The sequence below is a fragment of the Dama dama genome, chromosome 14 (assembly GCF_033118175.1).
Source record: "Dama dama isolate Ldn47 chromosome 14, ASM3311817v1, whole genome shotgun sequence".
Lineage (NCBI taxonomy): Eukaryota > Metazoa > Chordata > Mammalia > Artiodactyla > Cervidae > Dama > Dama dama.
In genome coordinates, this window is record NC_083694.1 from 47,438,408 (window position 1) to 47,460,744 (window position 22,337).

At 60.1% G+C, this 22,337-nt stretch overlaps 1 protein-coding gene across 1 annotated transcript in view; it reads left to right on the forward strand.

The window, feature by feature from the left end:
- The window catches only part of MORN1 (MORN repeat containing 1), a 50,005-nt gene extending 32,038 nt beyond the window's left edge, over positions 1–17,967 (forward strand). Inside the window, exons 11-14 of the mRNA XM_061160561.1 lie at positions 5,217–5,350; positions 5,450–5,523; positions 15,741–15,787; positions 17,768–17,967. Coding sequence (XP_061016544.1) covers positions 5,217–5,350; positions 5,450–5,523; positions 15,741–15,787; positions 17,768–17,916 — 404 coding nt within the window. The 3' untranslated portion in view covers positions 17,917–17,967. The remainder of the gene's footprint in view (positions 1–5,216; positions 5,351–5,449; positions 5,524–15,740; positions 15,788–17,767) is intronic.
- The last annotated feature ends 4,370 nt before the right edge of the window (positions 17,968–22,337 follow it).

Consider the following 22,337-nt stretch of genomic DNA (forward strand, 5'->3'; position numbering starts at 1 on the left):
GGCTCTTCAAAGACAAGCTCTGTGCGCCTGCCTCCACCCTGGTGGCACCAGCAGAGCAGCACGCACCTTGGCCAGAGCTGGCTGTCCTCAGTTTCCTCCTCTGTAAACAGGGAGACGATGGCTCCTCTTCTAGGCTGAGGTGAGGGTTCCATGTGTGTAAACCACCTGGGAAGAGCTTAGCAAAGGACCTGGCCCCTGGAGAGTGCAGAGTGACCCTACCGTGGAGGTGAGAACAGTCATGGTGGTGATGACAGTGATGACGGTGGTGATGATGGTGGTGGTTATGGTGATGATATGGTGGTGATGGTGATGAAGATGGTGAAGTGGTGGTGATGAGGATGATGGTGATGGGGATGATGGTGGTAGCCAGGGTGGTGAGGACAATGCAGCAGGCAGAGCTGGTCCCAAGGACACCTAAGAACTGAGGCCATAAGAGCCAGGAGGGACTGTCCAGGAGAAGCAGGCTTCACTCCTCAGGGTATCAGCATCCAAACAAGGTGTGAAAGGAGGTCTAGGGAGGAGCATGTTTGGGGTTGGAGGAGCCAGCAGAGGTGAGCAACAGTGAAGCTGGAGAAAGGCCCAGGTAGACAGGGACCCTGGGAGATGGGGAGGAGCCAGGAGGAAATGGATGAGGCTCTGGCTTTGTTTTCTGTACAGAAACAATCCCCACTTAGTGAAGGATGCTCACAGCCTAACCTTAGAGAGGATGTGTTGTCCAGGGGGTGCCAGGTGGGGTCAGAAAGGAGGACTCTGAGTGAATGTCAGCCATGCTTGGGGCACAGTGGCCCATCCATTCTGGTCCCTGCCACATGGACCCACCTGCAGGGTTTTGAGGCAGTTTTGGCCTCAAACAACCAAGACCCACGGCCTTTCTTACCTCCTCCTTTCCTGGACCAACTCCTGGTATCAAGTGGTTCACAGGCACCAGAAATGACTCCTGGCTGCAAGGTCAGGAGGGCAGGACTGAGAGGGGCTAGGGGTCCCTACTCCATCTCTGGTCACCTGGGGGGTTCAGGGTGCACTTGACTCTCCCAGCTACACCGCTCACCCCATCAGCCAACAGGACAGACTGACCCCTCAGATGTCAGCAGCTCAGAGCCGCTCATCCCTGACTCCAGTGTTTCTGTCACTGTCGTCTCCCTGGACAGGAGCGTGGGTCCACTGCTGCAGGAACCCCGGCTCTCGGGCCTACTGCATGGGAAGTGAAGCCCAGACAGCTCTGCAGGATGGCCGCCAGGACGGGTGTTGGGGGAGCTCACCCAGGCATCCAGGTTGCTCCCTCCGGCTGGTTCACCAAATGTACATGGAGGAGCCTGGGCAGCATCCAATGACTGTGGGGGGTGGCACTTCCTCTTTCCTCCCCCTCCCCTTCCCACAGGAACCACGGCAGGCCTGAGGAGGGGCCCTGTGGGGAGGCTCAAGAGGTTTTTCGACAGACATTAGGAAGCCCTCCCAGGCAAACACCACTGACAGGACCGAGGCCTGGTCTGTGGGGGCAGCTTAGTTGTTAAGGGGTGGGGTCGGCACCCTCAACCACACCCACAGGTTGGCACCAAGCAGCCCGTGGAGAGGGTCACAGTGCGGTGGCCCTGGGGCTGGAGGCCTCTTGGGCAGGGACATGCGAGAGTCGGGACTTGTGTGTGCGCATGTACGTGTGTGTGCGCACCTGTGCCAGGTGGGGAGGCAGCTGACCTGCTGAAGGCAGACCCTCCAAGCCAGACTCCAGGCCCCTGCAGAGTTGTGTGCACCCAGGGACAAACGGGGCCCAGAGGGCTGGCACACAACTCAGAGGGAGCTGTCGCCCAGGTCTTAGGCAGCTGGAGAAGGGTGGGGAGGCCCCCAGCCCTCAGGCTGCCTCGCCTGCCCCTGGCCATCAAGACCCAGGGCCCCAGGTGTCCTTCCCGCTTGGACATCCCTGCTTCCCTGACTGCCAGCTGCCCAGGTGTCCGTCTCTGTGGTGCCATCCACCAGCCCCTTGCTGGTGGAGTCCACCCTGAGACTGGCATGGTGTGTCTGGTCACCAACAGATGGGCCAGCTCGTCCTCTTCAGGCTGATAACCTCCTAGGGGCTCAAGTCTTGAGAGAGAGCAAACATCCCGCCAGGAGCCAGCTGTCTGGGAGACACCGGGCCCACAGCAGCGGTGCTTATTCCCGAGGTCTCTGCGCCTCCTCTGTGTCCTACACAGGTGATTAGGGAGTCTAATTGAGTCGGCTGTAAAAAGATAATTAATTGGCATTTCCCTCCCGGAGAGGTCAAGCTGCCCGCTCTCCCTGGCCAGCTCGGCCTCCTGCTCCCTGGAGGCAGCACGGTGACCTTTATCTTGCTGATAAAGCCATAATTGATGTAATTAAAATCGACAGAAAGGTTCGGAAGTCACTCCAGAGAGCTGGAGTCGCGAACCTGCTCGCGGGGCCGCCTGGCTGGGGAGGCTGCAGAAACATGCCAGGAGCCGCCTCAAGGGCCCCGGAGGCCCAGGCAGGACCCTCACCCAGGAGTGATGACCCTTTCAGGACACGAGGGGTAGGGGCTCTCTCTCTCTCCTGCAGCATCCTCAGGACTCGGGTACACTTGAAGTGGCCACTTGGCCCATGCACACTCGGCCAGGAGAACGGCTAGCCTGTCCCCACCAGGGAAGGCAGTGGGCAGCCAGGGGCCTGACAGGGTCTCTGTGGCTGAGTCTGTTGTCAGAAGTGGGGTCTTCCCTCCCGTGGGGCACCCACCTCTCCTATGGATGGTTGAAACTCTCGGGACCAGGTTGGACACAGGGCAGACAGGGTGGGGAGGGGTCATCGTGCCCACAGCAAGGACCTGATGGGGAAGTGTGGGCAGAGGCCAGCAGCACCAAGGACCAGAGGGCTCAGCACCACTCAGCCATGAGCAAGGATAGGATCAGCTTGTGCTCAGGGTACAGGCAGAGATGGATCCATGCACTGGAGCATGAGGGGTAGACTGGACATCCAGAGCCTAGAGCCAAGCTGAAAGGCTCAGTGGGGTGGCAATCACCAGGGAGGGCAGTGGGCAGCTGGGGGGTCCCCCTGAAAGGTATGAGACCCATGAGCGGAGGTGGCAGGAAGTTGCCAGCCGTCCAGCATGGGCAGTGCACGTCTGTGCGGATGGACACCCCTCCCCCGTCTCCTGTGTCCCTGATCCCAACTCCAAAGGCAGCCTTCCTGCCCCCTTGGTGACGCCGCCCCAGCCCCCAGCCCCAGGCCAGGGTCCACATGTCCCCGAATCTAGAAGGTTCCCTCCTAGGACTGCAGGTAGAGCTGCCTATGGGATTTCAGCTAGACAGAGCCGGGTTCTGTCACTCGCAACTAAAAGGTCTTAGAGCCCTCCCTCTTCTGTCTTTGGACAGTAAGCAGGCTTCCTGGGGGTCAGGGTGGCTCAGGTGGAGGCAGTCTTGAGCCGCTGTCAGGGAGGGTTTCGGCGTCCCCTCCTCGCCACATCCGCCTGCTTGGTTTCAGGGTCGTGTGTGCACCCAGAGCACTGGGGTCTCACTCCACGGTCCAGCCTCGGTTCCTCAGTCCCTCCTCACTCGCGGGGCAGACACAAGAGCATCTGTGCTCCAGGCGTCCTGCAGGGTCGGGAGGACTGACCGTCCTCTTCCTGCAGCCCCATCGGTGCCCAGAGCCAGGGGGCGGCAGCTCGGGCTTGGTGTGGACGTGCACGAACTTGCACACCAGCTGTGTTTCCACACAGGCCCCTAGTCCCCAGCACCCCGATACGGTGCTTTGCGGGCCTAGGTCTGGTTGCTGCCCAGGAGGAACCATGGCCTCAGAAAGCCCAGCTCCATCTGGGGCCCACTAGCCGGTCACCTTGGCAGAGAACACAGCGCGGGGTCTTTACTGTCCAAAGGTGGGAGACGTTAGCTCCCACGAAGCCGCACAGAAGCCGTGGTGCGTTAAGAGCTGGAAACCATTCCGTCAGCAGCGCGTTCCCGTCGCTGCCTAGGACATCCACGGTGCCCGGGCAGCCGAGCTGACAGGGAGACGGCATGCACAGAGGACGTCCTTGCGGGAGCAAAGACTCTGCTTTTATAATGCGCTGTAACGATGAGATTAATACCCCGCCGAGAGAAATAATTCCCCACCTGTAATTTGGAAATACTTCTGGGGTCCTTCTCCACCTCTTCCTGCAGAAGCTGGGCTCCAGGGAAGGGGTGTTAATGCCTGCACCCCAGGGTCCCATCCAGAGTATGGAGGAGAGACCCCTCCACTCACCCAGACCCCCACCGAGGGGGCTGATGAAGGGTCCACCCTGCAGAGTTGGCTGGCAGGAGTGTCCAGCCACCTCCCCGAGGCCCCTCCCCACTTGTGTACACGTGGGCAGGGCCCTTGGGGCACAGGGTGTCAGGAGAGCCCTGAGTCCAACCCCATATGAGAACAAGCCTGATGTGCGCCTGTTTGGGATGGTCTTGGGGCGGCCCTGCACAGCACCACACCGCAGGGTCCCCCGCAGGCAGAAGAGACATGGGGAAGGGGAGGGGTAGAAGCATTCCCTGTGGCTGTCACACCTTAGGACTCCTGGGGGAGGGGCTGGAGGGAGCTAGAGTGGGCAAGGGTCCCAGTGGGGTCCCCAGGGCAGGACAGGCAGATTAAATCCAGCCCTCTGACGTTCTCTGGCACTAGAGGGTTTCCGGTCCCCTGGGCGGGCAGCCAACCCTTGGGCTGGTGGCTGTGGGCCCTTCCATGCTCTGTGCTTGTCATGGGTGTGGTCTGACGTCACCACATGGGGCAGCCCTCATTAAGGAGGCATGTCCTCCGGTCATACTGTTCAGAAGAGGGCACCAGGCTTTGCCTGGCTGAGCACAAGGCCTCTGACCCGGGGCCTGTCCAGTCCTGTCCAGGACCCCCAGGGCCTCAGTGGCACAGGTGTTGTGACAGGAGGCCCCCTCAGCCCCAAAGCATCACCTGTCAGGCCTGGTGGTGGACCGCAGACAAAGGGGCACCAAGGGGCGGTGGACCCAAAACCACGCCCCATGGAGCCCTCTGTCTATGCCAACCCAGCCACTCCCCTGGAGATGGCCATGTGGCCGGCACTCTGGGCGGTAGCGCCAGGCCCCCCCTCCGGGCCCATGTGGCCATCCATGGCCCAACAACCTCAGCCACACAAGTCTTACTTCAGAGAGGCCACAGGAAATGCCCTTTCTGACTTTTGTTTTGTGATACTTAAAGGGCCTTTTCCTTTGTTTTTCTGGAATCCTCTTTCCCCTCAGCTGGGAGACACGAGCCCCGCTGTCCCGGGAACCGTCGGCGAGCAAAGCAAGGCTGCGTCCAGTTCTCCGATGTCCGCCTTGGGCCCCCACCACCAGGGTACCACGCCGTCCTGTTTTTGGAGGGCCTCCGCGAGGTAGGGGCGGGACACCCCCGACAGGGCTCAGCCTGACACCAAGGCCATGCATGGGGGAGCTGGGAGCTGAACCCTGCCCCCACCCGCTGCTTCTAAAAGGTGGGCAGCAGGCCCAGAGGCCAGGACCACGGGGGGACGACGCCCATAGCACAAGGCCTGCCAGGAGGCAGCAGGTAAGAGCACTCATCGGCGCTGGGGTTGCTCTGGCCTCCCCATCAGCTGGGCCACAGCCAGGCCTCCCAGGTGTGTGCATCCCAGGACGGGGGCCTTCTCCACCTGCCTGCCCGGTATCCCTGGGGCCTGAGATGACTCGAACGCCATGGAGCCCGGGGCCTGGTCTAGGATGGCGATCTTCCTGCACCAAGGGCCTTGCCTGGGAGCGGGCAGCTGGGTGGAGCCCACCCACGTCCCGCAGCTGTCCCCGTAGGGATTCACCCAGGCAGGCCTGAGGCCAGGGGAGCAGAGTGGTCACAGGGGGTCCCCTCCCTCAAGGGGCCTGCAGTCACTCTGGCATATGGACAGAGGCCGGGGCCACCGGGTGGGCAGCAGGCCCTCAGACGTCAGGCACCGTGGCCTGGAGTTTGTCTGTGTGCCTCCCTTTCTGTCTGTGCAGGCTGTCACACACCCAGGGCCACAGCCACCCGGCCTGTAGGCAAGGAGACCAGAGCTCACCCAGGCTGAGTTCAGGTTTCTGTCTGAAGAAGCAGGCAGGGCTGCATGGGGGTCTGGGGGGAGGCGAGGGGGCATCCCTCAGCTGTTCCTTCTCAGGAGAAGGCTGGATTCCAGAGAAATTCCTGGGAGCCCCTTGCCCCCTACCTCCCCACCAAGCCCCACAGCTCCAGAGGTTCAGGCGGGACTGATCCTCATCCACCTGAGAGCCCTGAGCACCGGGCAGCCCCCAAGGAGCCACCAGCACACCCCCACCTGAGGTTTCCTTCTGGGGTGGAACCTGTGAGGTGTGGCCAGGCAAAGAAGACCTGGCTGGCAATTCGGCCACGGAACCCCAAAGACAGGAACCTTCCTTCTGGAGAAGAGACCAAGACCCAGGGGAGGATGTGGCCATTCAGGCCCTCCGAGACTCCCACTTCCCACCAAGGTCTGGCCTCCAACCCCAGCATGAGGCTCGTCAGCCCTTGAGAGTCATGGTCGGGGTGCCATGGACACCTCTTGCCACCAGCCTAGGGCACACATGGAAACAGCCATGCAAAAGAGCAGAGGCCAGCAGGCAGAGACGCGGCCACAAAACTCTAGGAAAATGAGAAATGCAGGCCAAACGGGCAGGGGGCGAGTGGCCTTGAGCCACTGCATCCACCAACACTCTGCAATTAGCTTGCTCATCAGTGATGATGACGCCAGCGGGCGTGGGCCAGCCGGGACACTCGGAGGCTGGCACGGGGTCGCAGGCTGAGTGGGGATGCGCCATTTCCAGAGGAAGGGGCCACCCTTCAGCATCGTTCTGAGTCATGGTGTGTGAACTAAATATGAAGCTCACTTCACACAACAACCAAAGAAGCACAGGCTCCAAAAAAGAAAAGGCTCCTGCAAGACACGGAGACCCCACGTCACCCGGTGTTTCGGTCTTAGAGACGTGCGAGCCGGCCAAAGGCTGAAACACCCCCAGGACTAACTCACAACACAGCCCAGGCCCAGATGCTCACAGCGAAGTGTGTGCTGGATTCAGTAACTGTGGCAACTCGGCAGCTGAGGCTGATGTGGAAATGTCTGATTTCAGCAAAAAAGGAGCCTTTCACTGTTGTCCTCTTCTGAGAAGACAGGAGCAGCCAGCTCCTCCTCCCACCGTTCGCTCTGCCAAGGGCTCTCCAAGCTCTTGAAATGCAGTGTCCTCACCCAGGCTGGGACCATCGCAGAGGGTCCCTGTGCTCTGCTGCATTCCCTCATCTTGGCCCGAGGGGCAGTCTGGCCCATTTTCCCTGGGGAGCCCCTCTGAGCTTGTTCTTGGGAGATATTCTCCCAAAGCTCCCGGGTCACCCCACCCCCCAGCCGTGCTGGCTGTGGACAGACAGGTGTCCATGTACAGAGCTCCCCATGGGCCTGGAGTTACCTTGGTTAAAGACACAAGCCAGCGTGGACAGGCAACCCTGGCCTGGCCACAGCGCCCCGGCCCAAGCCCTCCTACCCAGCCTGAGCCTGCCTCTGAGGCCCCGGGCCAGGCTTTTGCAGCCGTGAGCGCCTTTCCTTCCTGCGGGCACTGGTCTCCAGACCTCCTGAATCCAGGCCCAGCTCTGTGCCCCTGAGCCCCCACCCCAATGGGTGTCTGTATGTCCGAGGCTCCCACCCAGAGAAGAGGCGGGGAGCCTGCCCGAGGCCCCCAGGGCCTCCTGATCCACCATCCCCGCCACTACTTCCTCACACGTGTTCAGCATCCAAACCTGGCTCTGGACCCTAAAAGCCCACTTTTAGGTTTTCTGAGAAATCCATCCTTTCCAGCAACTGGCTCAGGCAAATGAGAAGCACCTGGTTTGCACTGAGACTCCCTGTGAGGTTGTGGACACTTTGTTTCAGCTGGGCCTGCTGGGACTTCCCCAGGGGCTCAGTGGTAAAGAATCCCTTTGCAATGCCAGAGATGCAGGAGATGTGGGTTCGATCCCTGGATCAGGAGGATCCCCTGGAGAAGGAAATGGCAACTCACTCCAGTATTCTTACCTGGAGGATCCCATGGAGAGAGGAGCCTGGTAGGTTATAGTCCATGGGGTCGCAAAGAGTTGGATACAACTAAAGCAACTTAGCACACACTGATGCCAACCCCCACCGGGGGCAGGATGTTTGCACAGATCTTCCCCATGACGTGACGGGGCAAAGGGACAGTCCTCCTGACCACCTGCAAGGAGCGAGACAGGAGCACGGAGTGCCCAGCAGGGCACAACCCAGCCCACCTCTGATGTCTGGTCAGTGGGCATGCAGCAGCTGGCACTTAAAACCCTTCCATTTTCCCCCAAAATCCCGCCCATGGGGCCCGAGTTTGTCCATGCCCCATCCACAGGCCCGAGTTCGGCCATGACCCTGGAGCCTCCAGGCTGGCCCGCGGTTTTGGCCTCTCGATGTCAGATCCCAAGGTCCAGGAAGGGTGGAAGAAGCTGCTGAATTCATGTGGTGGCCCAGGAGGAGATCAAGGGCAGGCCAGCTGTTCCTCAGCTTCTGGTGACCAAGGAAGGGGCCCAGGCGGCCAACTGCGGGGCTGGGCCCCGGACAGGCCAACCTTGAGGCCCCGGGGCCACCTGACCCTCAGAGCAGGCTCCGGCGGCCCACAACCTGCATGGCCCCAAATTCAGTCACCGCCTTCCTTACCCTGCTGCCCTGGGGCCCCCGTGTGTCCTCACCTGGTAACCCCCCAGAGCCACAGGACACCTCACATGGTCATGTGTTAGTTTCACCCATCGTCATCATCAAGGGGTTCCAAGAACAGGAAGGTTTGAAACACTGTCTCTTCATCCCCACAAGGTCTGGCAAGACACGGGCCCCCAACTTCATGGCCGAGTGGGTCTTTATTTCACACGATGAGGGGGTGCCTTCAGGAGGAACTTCTGGCCTTTTGTCACAATGTTGAGGTCTAATTAAACTCCCTTCATGTTCCCTAAACACAGTGGAGGAAGGGGTCCACTGGGCAGACTAGCACCCTTGGCCTGGGGGTCTGGGCAAAGACAGAATGTTTGGTCTTGGGGTGAGTGCCCCAATTTCAGATAAGAGGTGCCCAGGTACTGCCAAGTCCTGGGGCTCCCAGGCCTCAGCGCACTGGGACCCCCCACCACAGACCCCACCCCCAGAAAGTCAAGGCCTGGAAGGGGCCTTGTGCGTGCACAACCCTGGAGGGCCTGAGCCTGGGGGTCACAGACAGGTGTGGCCTCCCTGACCTCCTCCTCCCCTGGGAATGGCCTGTGTCCACAGGGCTCCGGCCCTTCCTTGCAATCACACTCGCGGCTTCGTCACATCTCAAGTCTGGTTCCTGAGTGGCTGGCTCAGCACGATTAGGGGAGCCTGCCCGGGTCGCCCAGCTCTGAGCTCCGGGTTGGGAGAGACGGTATGCACACAGGGCGGCCCCAGGACCAGGGAGGCCGGCGGGCAGCCCTGCACGGTGCTGCTTCTGAGGCGAGCCCAGGCCCCGCCGCATTCCTGTGGAGACATTCCTGGCATGCTACGGAATTTCACAGCGTGACACAGAGCCCCGGCAGTTCCTGGCTGACGTGAGACTGTCCGCTCACTGCACAAGACCGGTTCCATCTCAGAACCGTGGCCTTGAGCCTGCCCGGCCACACAGCGGACTCCCGTCAAAACGCACGGCGTGTGGCTCCAGCCGCATCCTCCCCGAAATCCAGATCACTGGCTCCGCCACCGGAAGACACGACTGCAGCCCTATCAGCGCAGTGACTGCACTGACCTTGCCCATAACTGCTCCGCGGAGGACCGGTCAGAGCCTAACACATGCCGGGAATAGGGCCCCTCCCCCGCTCGCTCGGAGAAAAATGGGTTTAATTAAGACTTCCGTGATTAGTCATTTAATCAGTCATTAGCCAACACAGATGGAGACAATTTTTTACTTGAACAGATAGTTGATGCCCGAGGCCCACGAGCCCCACCTCCATGCAGGGTCGCCGTGACCGCCAAGCACCTAGGACAGGCTCTCATCCCCCCGAAAGGCTACCCGCCCTGAGCCTGTGTCCTGCCTGCTGTCCCCCTGCCTGCCAAGTCCCAGACAGCCCTGGGGGCACTGGGGCTGTCTTGAGCGTCAGCACCCCGTCCGTGGTGTGCAGGGCCCAGTGGGGCAGGCCTGGTGAGGCCAGGCAGGCAGACTTGAGAGAGGTGCACCCCTAGCCATGGGGTAGGAATGGGGCCCACCTCAGCCCCCATGACTGAGTAAACAGGCAACTCCCCCCATGGCCATGGGCCAGGGGCTGCCTGCCTCCCTCAGCCCCCAGGCTTCTCCCTGCACCCTTTGCTTCTGGGAGCCAACTCTGGGCATCCTGACCAGCCTAGACAGCGTATTAAAAAGCAGAGACATCACTTTGCCGACAAAAGTCCCTGTAGTCAAAACTATGGTTTTTCCAGGAGTCACGTACAGATGTGAGAGTTGGACCATAAAGAAGGTTGAGAGCCAAAAAAATGAGGCTTTTGAACTGTGATGCTGAAAAAGACTCTTGAGAGTCCCTTGAACAGCAAGGAAATCAAACCAGTCAATCCTAAGGGAAATAAGCCCTGAACATTCATTGAAGGCACTACTGATGAAGCTGAAGCTCTGATACTTTGGCCACCTGATGCAAAGAGCCGACTTATTGGAAAAGACCCTGATGCTGGGGAAGATTGAGGGCAGGAGTTGAGGGGGCAACAGAGGTTGGATGGCATCATCGACTCAATGGACACTAGTTTGAGCAAACCCTGGGTGATAGTGAAGGACAGGGAACCTGGCATGCTGCAGTCCATAGGGTCACAAAGAGTCGGACACGACTTAATGACTGAACAACAACAAACTCCCCTCTCTGTGTCCTACCCAGAGCTCAGCCCTGGAGTGTGCAGGCAAATTCTCTAGAACTGAATCTCAGATGACCCTAAGAATCCCCACATGAGGACCAGGGCGAAGGCCCTCTTCCCCACCCCCGCCCCACCCCAGTTAGGAGAGCCTCTGGAAAATAAGAAAAACAGAAACTTCTTTCTGTTGTTGTTAGTTGCTTAGTTGTGTCTGACTCTTTGCGAACCCATGGATTGTAGCCTGCCAGGCTCCTCTGTCCATGGGATTTCTCAAGCAACAATACTGGAGTGGGTTGCCATTTCCTTCTTCAGGGGATCTTCCTGATCTAGGGATCGAGCCCGCGTCTCCTGCATGGGCAGGCAGGTTCTTTACCACTGCACCGCCATTAGCTACTTTCAAAGACTGAGAAGTGAGCCTTGTCGGAGTGGGAATAACAAACCAGAGCAGGTGTGGGGGCCGGGTGGGAACAGCTGGCCAGGCCGTGTGGCTCTGGCGCCCCGACTGCCCCCCCACCCCCGGCACGGCAGGATGTTTCCCGCCTGACGCAGGCCTGGAAGAATCACTCCCAAGGCAGATGGAGAAGCTGGAGGCCGGGCAGCGCCCTTAACCCTTCACACACCTCCTGACAGGTACAACCCACAGTTCCCCCTGGGGGGGGACCCCTGCAGCAGGCAGGCAGGCACCCCCAAACAGAAAGCACCCTACAGACTGTCCAGGGCCCAGAGCTGAGTACCGGCAGGTGCCCTGTGGGACAGGAGAGCCTCTGCAGACGAGGCCGAGCTCCCCGGGAGAGGAGCCGGGCCAGACACCGGGCCTGCGCCTGGGCCGGGGCTTGGAGCTCGTGGCCTGCGGCTCCTGTTTCTCGGGGGCCCTCGGGAGGCAGTGACAGTTTCCAGCTTGGCCCCAAATCAGGGTCAGCTGCAATGCTGCAATTAGCCGACTTAACAATTTTGGAAGTTTCTTACAGGTTCTCAGTGGGGGCCACAGAAGCCCTGGGTCCACGGCCCCCGTGAGCTGCAGACCATCAGGGCAACGATTTCCCTGATTCATGTCTTGACTGGGTTCCCATGAGTGCCGGTTTGATCCTTCCCCACCACCACCACTGCCAAGGTCTGGACTCAACCCAGACTGCCCAGGGTTGTCCCCTGATCAGGCTGCAGGAGGGGGCCCCTGCCCTCTCGCAGCCAGTCTGCCTCACAGACTGGTTGCCATGGCCAGATCAGGTCTGGGGATCCACACCCCATGCCCTGCCTATGTGTCCATTTCAGAGCTTGGAAAACTGACAGTCACAAGGGCCAGAACCCATGCCCCAAGCCCCCTGCCCTGTCGGTCTGTGGTGGACAGGGCCGCTGGGAACCCCTGACCCACTAGGGAACCAGTTTCCCCAGAATGTGAACCACTTCGCCACTGCCCTCGGTGCACCTGGCCAGGGAAGCCCACTGCCTGCCTCCACTCTGCTCCAGCCAAAGAATGGGGTGTGTGCAGGTGCCCCACTCGCCAGGGTCTGGCCAACCAGCCTCAAGCTTCTTATCCAATCAGGGCCCTTTTCTCATCTCTACCCATTGGCTCTCTCAACCTGAGACATGAGGAAAAGCACTGAGAAGCCACAGAACATGGAGCTTGGCTGTGGCACCCACACTGTACCCAGGATCAGTGGGCATCGCCTTGGCAATGGCTCTGCTGGGGGACAGATGTGCTTGTGGTCATTTCTGTGGACAGGACCCAGGGCAGACTCCTGGGGCCTCTGTGATGCCGGTGCAGTCCTGTGTAGCGCCAGCTCCAGAAGGATGCTCTCTGGGCCTCCGGAAGGGAAAGGCACGGCCAGGGGACAGCCAGTGGACTGGCAGAGGGCAAGGCCTCCGGTCCTCCTGGGGGGCTGGGGGGAGACCAGGGGCTTCACTACAAGCATCGTCTCACAGGGACACATCCTTCAGATCGAGATGCCACTGGGGGGCCTGGAAGGACAACCCCACGCAGCAGGCGCAGGGTGAGGGGGCAAGAGTTGGAGGCCGCCCTTCACCAAGAAGTCCCACCCTTCAGGGCAGGTCACTGGGAGACAAGCTGGGGCTCTCTGGGTGCCAGGCCTCGGTTTGGTCCGTTCAGACTTCTGCTTCCAGCCAAGGTGGATTGCGAGGGGCCGGACTTGCTCTCCCACGAAGACACATGTAATTAACTGGACAAGATATACAACAGAGCTGGAGACATTTCACATCTGATGTTGAAGGGTGGGGATCCATCATGATGAGCCCACCAGCCCCCAGCATGCTGCCCCCAGAGTCTCCAACTGTGGCGCAGGAAGGGGACTCGGGCAGGTTCAGGAGTGCCCCCGAGGGGGAACACAGAGTGGGAGGCCTGGAAAGCCAAGGCACTGCGAGTTTGCTGGACAGAAGCCCTGGAGAGGAGGGAGCCCTGGAGTCTGCAGAGCACAGATCAACCCGTGCATGTGAGGATCGATCATGCTGGAGGCCAGGAAAGACCCACCAAGAGGGTCAAAAGGAGTCATGCCCAGAGCTCAAGCAAGATGTGAAAAGTGGGGGCTCATTCTCACAGCAGGCTGAATTCACAGAGTGTCGGTTGGCATAATACTCACAAGGGTCCTATCTTAAACCCCACTGAACCTTCAAAGAAAGACCCACAGGAATCAAACTGTTTTTAAGCAGCGTAACAGCACAGAGGATAGGTAGAAGAATAGAAAGTATCCAGCCTGCAAGAAGGTAACCCCAGTGTCTGGCATCTTTTCAAAGATCACCAGGCATGCAGGGAATGCAGGAAGGCAGGCCCCATAATGAGAGTAAAACCATCAATCAAAACTGAGCCTGAATGACAGAGCTGAAAGAATCTGTAGACAAGGACGCTGGATGGGTGATAACTGGACAGGACATGGAAGGTATGAAAAGACTGAATCAAACGTCCGGAGGTTGAAACTGCAATGTCCGAGGGAGGGGTAACAGCTGTAAAGAGGGCAAGTGGATCCAAAGTGAAACCCAGCAAGAAAGACACGACCAGACCCAGTAAACCAATCCTGCTTACTGAACCCGTGAGACGACTTCAAGAAGCCAAATAGACACAAAAATCAGAGCTTCCAAAGTGATGCGGTGAGGAGGAGACGGAAAAAATATTTGAAGAAATAATGGCCAGGAGTTTTTCAAATTTGATGACAACTATGAACCCACAGGTACCAGACAATGAAGAACCCGAAGCACAAGAAAAAGGAGCACAAAGACTCTAACCACAGGGCGGGGGACTGCAAGACCTTGGGGTACACCCAGCCCCTCCCGCATCCCTCCCCACCCCACGCCAAACCCGAGTCATGGGTCTCCCCCATGTGCTTTCCCACCGACCTGGGGTCCAGGTGGAGTCTGAGAGGCAGCCCGTTAAGTGTCCCAGCTCCAAGCCCTCCTGATTCCAGTGCTGTGTACACCAGGGGGGCCCAGTCGGCACTTCTGGGCCCAGACAGAACCACCACCTCACACACCGCCCTGGCTGCAGCTGCGCCCACAGGTCCACCAGAACCGTCAGTTAACCTGCACCTCCGGCGGCTCCTTCCTGACTCTGCCTCTGTTTTCTTGAAGCCCTGGGGGTTCTGTAAAAACTCTCAGGATTCTTGTAACCCGGTTTATTTCTCTTAAAGCTGGCAGCCTGACAGGCTCTGGTTATTCTTAGAGCTGAATTATTTATCCGCCTCCCCTCCTTACCCGCACTTCAAAATCTTTAACGTGGCTCCTGGGTCCAAGCCAAGGCCCATTTTCCCCTACTCGAAATGAAATAATTTTGAAATCTTTTGTCTTTAATTTTTTATCACCCAAACCATGCATGTGGTATCGAAGCTTGGCAAGGGGTCAGAACCTGGTGGGTCACCAAGCCTGCGCAAGGAGCCCCCCCGGGCTCTGAGAACAGGAAACCGCTGGCCAAGGAGGACAGGGGTGGGTGTTGCCTGGTTCCCCCAGGTCCCTTTGGAGGATAATTCAGGGCAAATAATTCAGGATAATTGGCACCTCGGACTCTGCCTCCCAGAGAGGATCCGGGGTGGCCATCCACACGTTGCTGGCTCCCTTGTCCCCCAAGGATGTGTGGGGGGCCTGAGGGTCTGACCCAGAGGAGAAACGGAGGAGGCGGCCAGGACTTAGCTGGGCACAGGGCCCCGTGTGGGCAACCTGCATTTCCCTGGAGACGATGCCAGGTGGTCCTTGCCAGGGACACAGGGACACAGTTGGGTCCTCCTGAGCAGGTGACCCTCCCCTGCGGGCAGGCAGGGTGAGCCTGTCACACAGCAGAGCGGAAGCTGGAGTGGTCGAGACAGACACGCTGAGACTGGGCCTCAAGGGGAACAGCTGTGGCAGCTGCCGCCACAGGTGAGGGTCTCCAGCCCTCAGACGTGTGGGCCTGGCCCCTCCTGTCTTCACCCGCTGCCTCTCCTCTCCCGCCTCACGCGGGGGGTGCCAGTGCCCCACGGCCCCGCCCCCGCTGAGTCCTGGCTGCCGCTCATCACTTCCTGCTGGAAAATAAGCATAGCTCTCACGTCCCCTCCACACAGACTGCGTGTCCGCGAGGCCTGCTGCGGCTCTGGTGCCCACTTCTCAGAGCTGCCCCTGGATTCTGCATGCATTCTGCACGTGCAGTGCCTGTGGGGTGGGCGGGACCGGGTTTGTCCGTCTCCAGCTCCATCCGTCCATGGGCATGTCTGGGATTAGATGGTGGGGTTCAGGGGCTGAGGACTCAGAGCCTCACAGGGACACCTCCTGCCACCAGGTGCAGGCAGAGCGAAGAGAAGCTGACAGCAGTGGGCCTGGGAGGACAGGATGGTCACACAAGGGCCAGCCTGCGGCCTCTGCCATCCTCGGGCCTGGATGCCAGGGGCCCGGACTCAGGTGCTGGGCTGTACATTCAGAGCCTCCTCCTCTCTCCCTGCAGGCTTGATGGGGTGGCCACGGTGGAGACAGCAGCGGAGGCCTTCCCAGGTAGGCAGGCAGCTGGCGAACACGGTCAGGTAGGGCATCCCCAGCTGTCACTCCACCATCCCAGCAGACCCTTTGCGTCAACCCCTGAGCACATCATCAGAAAGGGCAGCTCTGGGGCTCCGGGTGGGCCTTGGGGCGCATGAAGCTGCCCCCAACCATGCTCTCCGGGCCCTCCGAAGAAGCACCAAGAGGGCCTGGGCAGGAGGAGGGTGTGCCAACGGGCCGAGGGTCCTCCCAAGCCTTGGTCCCTTCAAAGGACTGCATATGCCAGGCCAGGGTGCCTCCTGTCCCCTCAGCCAACGTGAAAAACCCTGGCTCCTATCTCTGGGATCCTGATCAGAAGGCCAGGAGGCCTTCAGGTGTGGGCCCCCCCCCCCCCACCCCTCGTGCAGCGGTGAGTGTCAGCAAGCCCTGCAGGCTGACTGCAGCCAGAAAGGCCCTTGTGCGGGGCAGGCCCCCCATCTTTCCTTTGGGCTGGTGCTCGCTGCCCCAACAGCCACACATGCCTACCAACTAGCCAGTAGGGTCAGCACCGAGGTCACCCCCAGCAGAACCCTAGGACCCCTGCATGCTAAGGAGGCAGTGGAGACACTGCCCCCACCCCACCCCATGCACCACCTGGGGGAGGCCAGCAGGGGATAGGCTGGATGTCCAGGCTGTGAGGGGCAAAGCCAGGTGGACGGCTCTGAAACGTGGGTCAGGCCGGGCCAGGCCAGGCTGGGCTCCGGGCCCATGGCAGGACCACGTGGCGGTTGTGGCGGTTGGGGCCAGGCCTCGGGTGGTTTCTGAGGCAGGCAAGGGGGCCCCCAGCCAGGCCTTTCCCATCTGCTGGGAGAAGGGCGGCCTCAGGAACAAGGTCAGCTGAGGGCTAGGGCTCGGCTCTGAGGCCACTCCCCCACCGGTCGGCGCCCTCGGCCGCGGCTGGAGTGGCTGCATGTTCCCGGGAACACCTAGAAACCGGCTGCTTGGAAACACTCTGCGTTGCCATGCGCAGTTTTCCTCCAGACTGGCCAGGGAGGCCCGGTGCCCCGGCTGCGGAATGTGGGCCCCCTCCTGGTCCCCCGGCCCCCCAGAACCGTGGTTTCTTCTGAAGGAACTGACTCAAGGCTGAGCAAATTCCTGCCAGCCCCAGAGGCCCTTTCTCGTCTGCCCCGGGGAACACGGGGCAGCCACGGGCCCCCAGGCTGGCCTGAGTCGGAGGGCAGCCGCGCAGCCAGGGAGGCGGCCTGTTTTCCAGGCCCGGGTGCTGGAATGTTCCCTGACGGTGGGAGAGGACCTCCGCGCCCCCCTCGGCCGCGGCTGCATTCCTGGTGGGAGCCCCGGCCAGCCCGGCGAGCTTTTTCCGCGATCTGGTGCCAGCCCCCGCGGGCTCGGGCGGGAGAGGACGGTTTCCACGGCAACCTCACTTTCTGTTATTTCTTATTTTCTTTTTTATGGTTTCTCCAACTTTGAAGCTCTCCAGACAGTTTACAGACTATGGAGGAAAAGTACTTCCTTCTCTCCCCACGTCCCCCAGTGGGCGGCCCCCCACCCCACCCCCAGAGCTGCCCCTTCCCACAAAACAAGCCAGACAGCCATGTCTTCAGAGGCTAATTATTTTTAAAAAACATTCTAGAGGAAGTTAATTATTTTTCTCCTAAAAAGATAGGAAAGTATTTTCAAAAGAACCCCTGCCCTCAGCCACACGGCCCCACTGGCGGGGACGGGAGGCCTTGAGCCGGGCGCACCTTGCAGAGCTGGGTCTGCATCCCTGGTGTGGCCCCTACTCCGCCCGAGGACACAGAACCATCGCTGGGCCTGTGTCCTGAGATGGGAGGTGGCTTCACTCACCCCCAGTGCACTTACTTACATTGTACCCCCAGCACCCCTGGAAGAGAAAGGCCTGCCGCCCTAGACCAGGCACCGAGCTGGGGGCCCTGAGGGTGGGAGCAGAGGATCTGAGGGTGGCAGGAGCTGAGCCCACGTGCCCATCTCTTGCAGGCGAGTACGTCCTCATGATTCGCGACGTGACCACCCCTCCATTCCTGAGCCACACGCTGCCCACGGCCTTCAAACACCTTCGGGTCTTGGCAAGGGGGGCAGGCCAACAGCCCCACGTCCCCAGAGAAGACCCGGAAGCCCTGAGCTAGAGGTGTGTCTGAGACTCCTGCCACTGGCTTTAATAAAATGCTCAACAACCACTTCTGAGTGCTAACCAGAGGGCGCGGCCCCTGCCCGAACACCTAGACCCATGCTGGCTCATCTGGGCCTCCCGAGGCTGGGCGGGTGGTGTGACCAGTGCCCTTCTCCGCTGTCTCAGCTGCACCATCCATGCTTTCCCCAGGGTGAGCCCAGGCCAGCCAGCGCCTGCTTCCTGCCATCCCTGCCCTGGAGGGTGGCTCAGGGGCCTTCCCAAATCTGGGGGCCACGACAGCTCCCAAATGGGAAATCAAGAGGCCACCGGCTGATGACTGGGTCACACGCTGAACTGAGAGGCCTTGTCTGCAGGGATCGCTTCTCAGATGTTACAGCAGCCTCTGAAATGCAACCCCAGCGGATAAACCAGGCCTCAGGTCAGGGATAGAAGCCCAGCACACCGGGAAGCCTGGGGGCAGCCAACCCTCTACTTGGGGCTGACCACACCCCAGCCTCAGATCCAAGGACCCCCACCTCCCTGCATCCAAAAGGAACGAGCTCATCCCCAGCCTCTCCTCTGACCACCTGCTTCCTTCATGGAATGGGGAAAGGGACACCCAGAGCCCTCTGGTCCTGGCCAGCAGTCACCTCTGGGCCAGGGTGGACTGGCCACTGAAGCCCCAGCTGCCATCTCCCATCCTAAAGGCCCTCCTGACCATCACCCTCCGTCCAGCATCCACTGCCCTCCCACACCTATGGTCGTCGACGCCCTCCTTCTCCCCCATGAACACCCTATCCCACCCATGAGTACTCCCAGCAGGGCTCCCTGCCTCCTCTCTACCCAGCACGCCCCAAGGAGCTCCAGACATCACTCTTGGCCCTGGTATGCCCCGCCCCCCACCCCCGACTCAGCCTTGGGGCCCAGAGCCCGCTCCCTCTCCCAGGTTCTTGATCTCTCCCAGCGGCATGGCCAGCAGCAATGGTGGGGCAGCCCCCTTGGGCAGGAGTCCAGGGCCCTTCAGACCTGACGTGTCCCATACTAGCTCTTCCTGCTCCACGGAGAACACCACAACCTTCTGTTGTCAAGGCCCAAACCGTCAGCATCCGACTGTTCTCTGGCTCTGTGAGTCACATCCCCACCCTGCCCCCAATGATCCTACGGGTGCTCAAGGTGCATCTGCAGCACGACCCATCTCACCACGGTGCCCCTCCCCAACACAAGGGGCTGTCGGGCCATGTCATGACCAGGACCGCAGGCCCAACCAGAGCTGGTCCTCACCGCTCACTGCCCTGACCCCCACAGCCCCCCGCTCCCTGCAGCCCTTCAGCTGAGCCAGGTATGCTCTGCCTCATGGCCTCTGCATGTGCCCTTCACCTGCTTGGTGGGTGAGGAATCTGCCTACAATGCAGGAGACCCTGGTTCCATCCCTGGGTCGGGAAGATCCTCTGGAGAAGGAAATGGCAACCCACTCCAGTATTTTTGCCTGGAGAATCCCATGGACAGAAGAGCCTGGCAGGCTACAATCCATGAGGTCACAAAGAGTCAGACACGACTGAGCAACTAACACTTTCTTTTCACCTGCTCACAAGACCTTCCTAGGTCACCTGCTCCAAAGCCTTGCCCCACATCCAGCAACACTGCCCACCCCCCCACCCATGCCACCACCTCTCTCCTCCCCTACACGTGTTACGGGCCAGCATGCCACGCATCTCACACAGGAATCTCCTGAAGGCCAGGCACTTCTTCAGTTCTGTTCACCAGCACAGCTTGGCACCTGGTGAAGTGTGCGGCCTACAGGAGGTGCCCAGAAGGTACTTGTAACCAATGGGTGGACGTGGAGCGCCCAGCTGGTGCAGCAGCCACTCTGAGACGTGTCCAGAGGCACTGGAGACAAACAGGCAGAGGAGGTGTGCAGGACGGGGCAGGAGGCAGAGGACAGCTGGAAGAACAGGCAGAGAGCAGACAGATGGAGTGATGGTGGGTGGGGATGGATGTAATTATGGATGGATGGATCCAAGAGGTACGTCTGGAGGAGGGTATGGCAACCCACTCCAGTATTCCTGCCTGGAGAATCCCACAGAGGAGCCTGGAGGGCTACAGTAGTCCATGGGGTCGCAAAGAATTGGACATAACTGAAGACTAATACCACACTACGTGGGATAATTATGTTCTCACATGAAAAGCCAGAGGAGTCTGATGACCAGAACCATTCCAGTCATGTCCTTGGACATCACCATTGCTGCTTGTCTCTTAGTAGGTTCCCACCCAATTCCCCTCAACACACCTGCCTCAACACAGTCACAGCTAGCAGTAGGGGCAGCTGGGGTGGAGCTGGTCCCCCTGCAGAACCAGGTGACCTCTGCCTCTGCTGGGCCCCGGCTCCCAGAGCAGGTGGGGCAGCTGGGCACTGAGCCCCCAAAGGGCTAGCTGAGACAACAGAACAGAGAGGAATGACAGCCAAGGAGGAAAAGGGGGTCCAGGAAAAAGAGGGCTGACCTAGTTCTGAGTCTAAGAAGTGGGGGGGGGGGGGGGGGAGGGGTGCTGGGCACCTGGAGCAAGCCGCACCTGCTGGCCTCTTTCTGTTCCAGGAGCTCAAGCAGCCTCTGATGATGTCAGCCTGGTCCAGCCAGGCCTCGACCTCTGAATATCTGTTAGGAGAGTAATAGGCCATGGTGTCCCAGCAATGAGTCCCCAGAGGGGCCTGTTCTCGGGAAGCTCTGACTCCTGTGTTGTGTCTGAGCCCCAGGGGTCTCTGTCCTGCCCAAAGTGCATGGAGGTAGCTAGAGGGGACTGCAGGACAGTCCTCTCCAGAAGGGGGTGCAGGTGAGCTGTGGGGTGAGGGGGGTAGCAGTGTCCACACTTGGCTGCATGAATGTGGGGGCAGATTCCGAGCAGGACCCCAAGTGTGGGGCCAGGAGCCAAAGGGCCACGTGCCCCTGAAAGCCCCCTGAGACCACTTCCTCCGGGCACCACAGTCCACCCGGCACGCCTGAGACAGCAAACTCTCTGCAGCTCTTCCTTCTCCTCAAGATGAAACCACATTTCTGTCAAAAGGAAAACAATGAAAATGATGTTTCAATTTAGAAAACAAAAACGCTGGAAACAGAAGCAGCTGCTGTCTCCCGCATGCCCCGGTCAGGAGGCATCTTCTGGGGTTGAACTCCAGACCGGCATCATGGTTTCCAGTCACCAAGCTCAGGGCTGCAAGCTCAGGGCCGGTCTCATGAGGACACAGGCCTACTCGGACGCAGGCAGGGGCTCCCCATGTGGGGCCCCTGCAGCTTGGAGCAAAGCTGACTTCCAAATGCAGACCAGTGAAACCTCTATACTTTCCAAAGCCTGAAATCAGGGGCGGCTCGGAGTCTGGGAGGTGGGGAACCCGTGACAGTTCTGGTCCCGAGTGAAAGGCACTTCCCCTGCCCCACCCCGTGCCCACCCCCTGGCAGGAGTCCTGGGTGGGGCATGGGCACCACTCCTGGCCAGTGCACCTGAGTTGATGACCAGCAGGTCTTTTAGGGGCCATGGCCTCAGGAACCCACTGGACTTCGGCTGAAGGTGTGGGGGAGCTGGAGGCTCAAAGAGGTACTGCCCCTACCCTGACAGGACCCCCCAATCCTGTGTCCCACAGACAAATCTGTACAAAATCTGAATTCTCAAAAAAAAACACCAAAAAAAGAGGGAGAGTCAGCAGCAGCCAGAGGTGCTGGCCTGGCCATCATGTCGGCTGGAGGAGGAGCTGAGTAGGGAGAAGGAGGGTCCTGAGAGGGCGGCATCCAGCCTGGACCATGAAGAGCCAGAGCATCAGACGGCTGGGCTCCATCAGGCCTGCCTCCCTGGGGGGACTCTGCATCTGCCCCTGGCCTGAAGACCCTGGCGCCACCTTCTCAGAGGAAGCAGGCCTCCTGGGGCCTCCCACAGGCCAGGTGGGCCCCCAAGCCACCCACCTCCATGCCAGGGTGAGGGGCAGGCAGACAGAGGTGGTTGTAGAGGTGCCATGAGGCTGCCCCCACGTGCCTCACACCCCAAGGAGGGCACCTTTTCCCCTGGGGCCTCAGTGTCCCCCGTGGGCCCTCCTCCTGCCCTCTGACTTCTGAAAGGGTGGCAACATCGGCTCCAGATGGTCCACTCATGTAATGGACATTTACTGAGTGACAAGCACGAGCCTGAGTCCTGAGTCAGGAACCACCAGAAACACAGAATGTCTTCCTTCCTTGACTGAAGTCTGGAGCCACAGACAAGAGACGCAGAGACAAAGAGACGAGAGAGGTGGGGGTATCTGCCCTCTGTTCAGCCCACTTCCCTGTAGAGCCTTGGCAGGCACGGCCCCTCAGACCATTAGCAGCGGCGTAGCAGTCAGCACAGGACAGAGCCTGGCACAGGCAGCGCCTCCTGGCCTCCCCTCCCACTGGTCCGTGGGTCACCCAGGATGCTGCC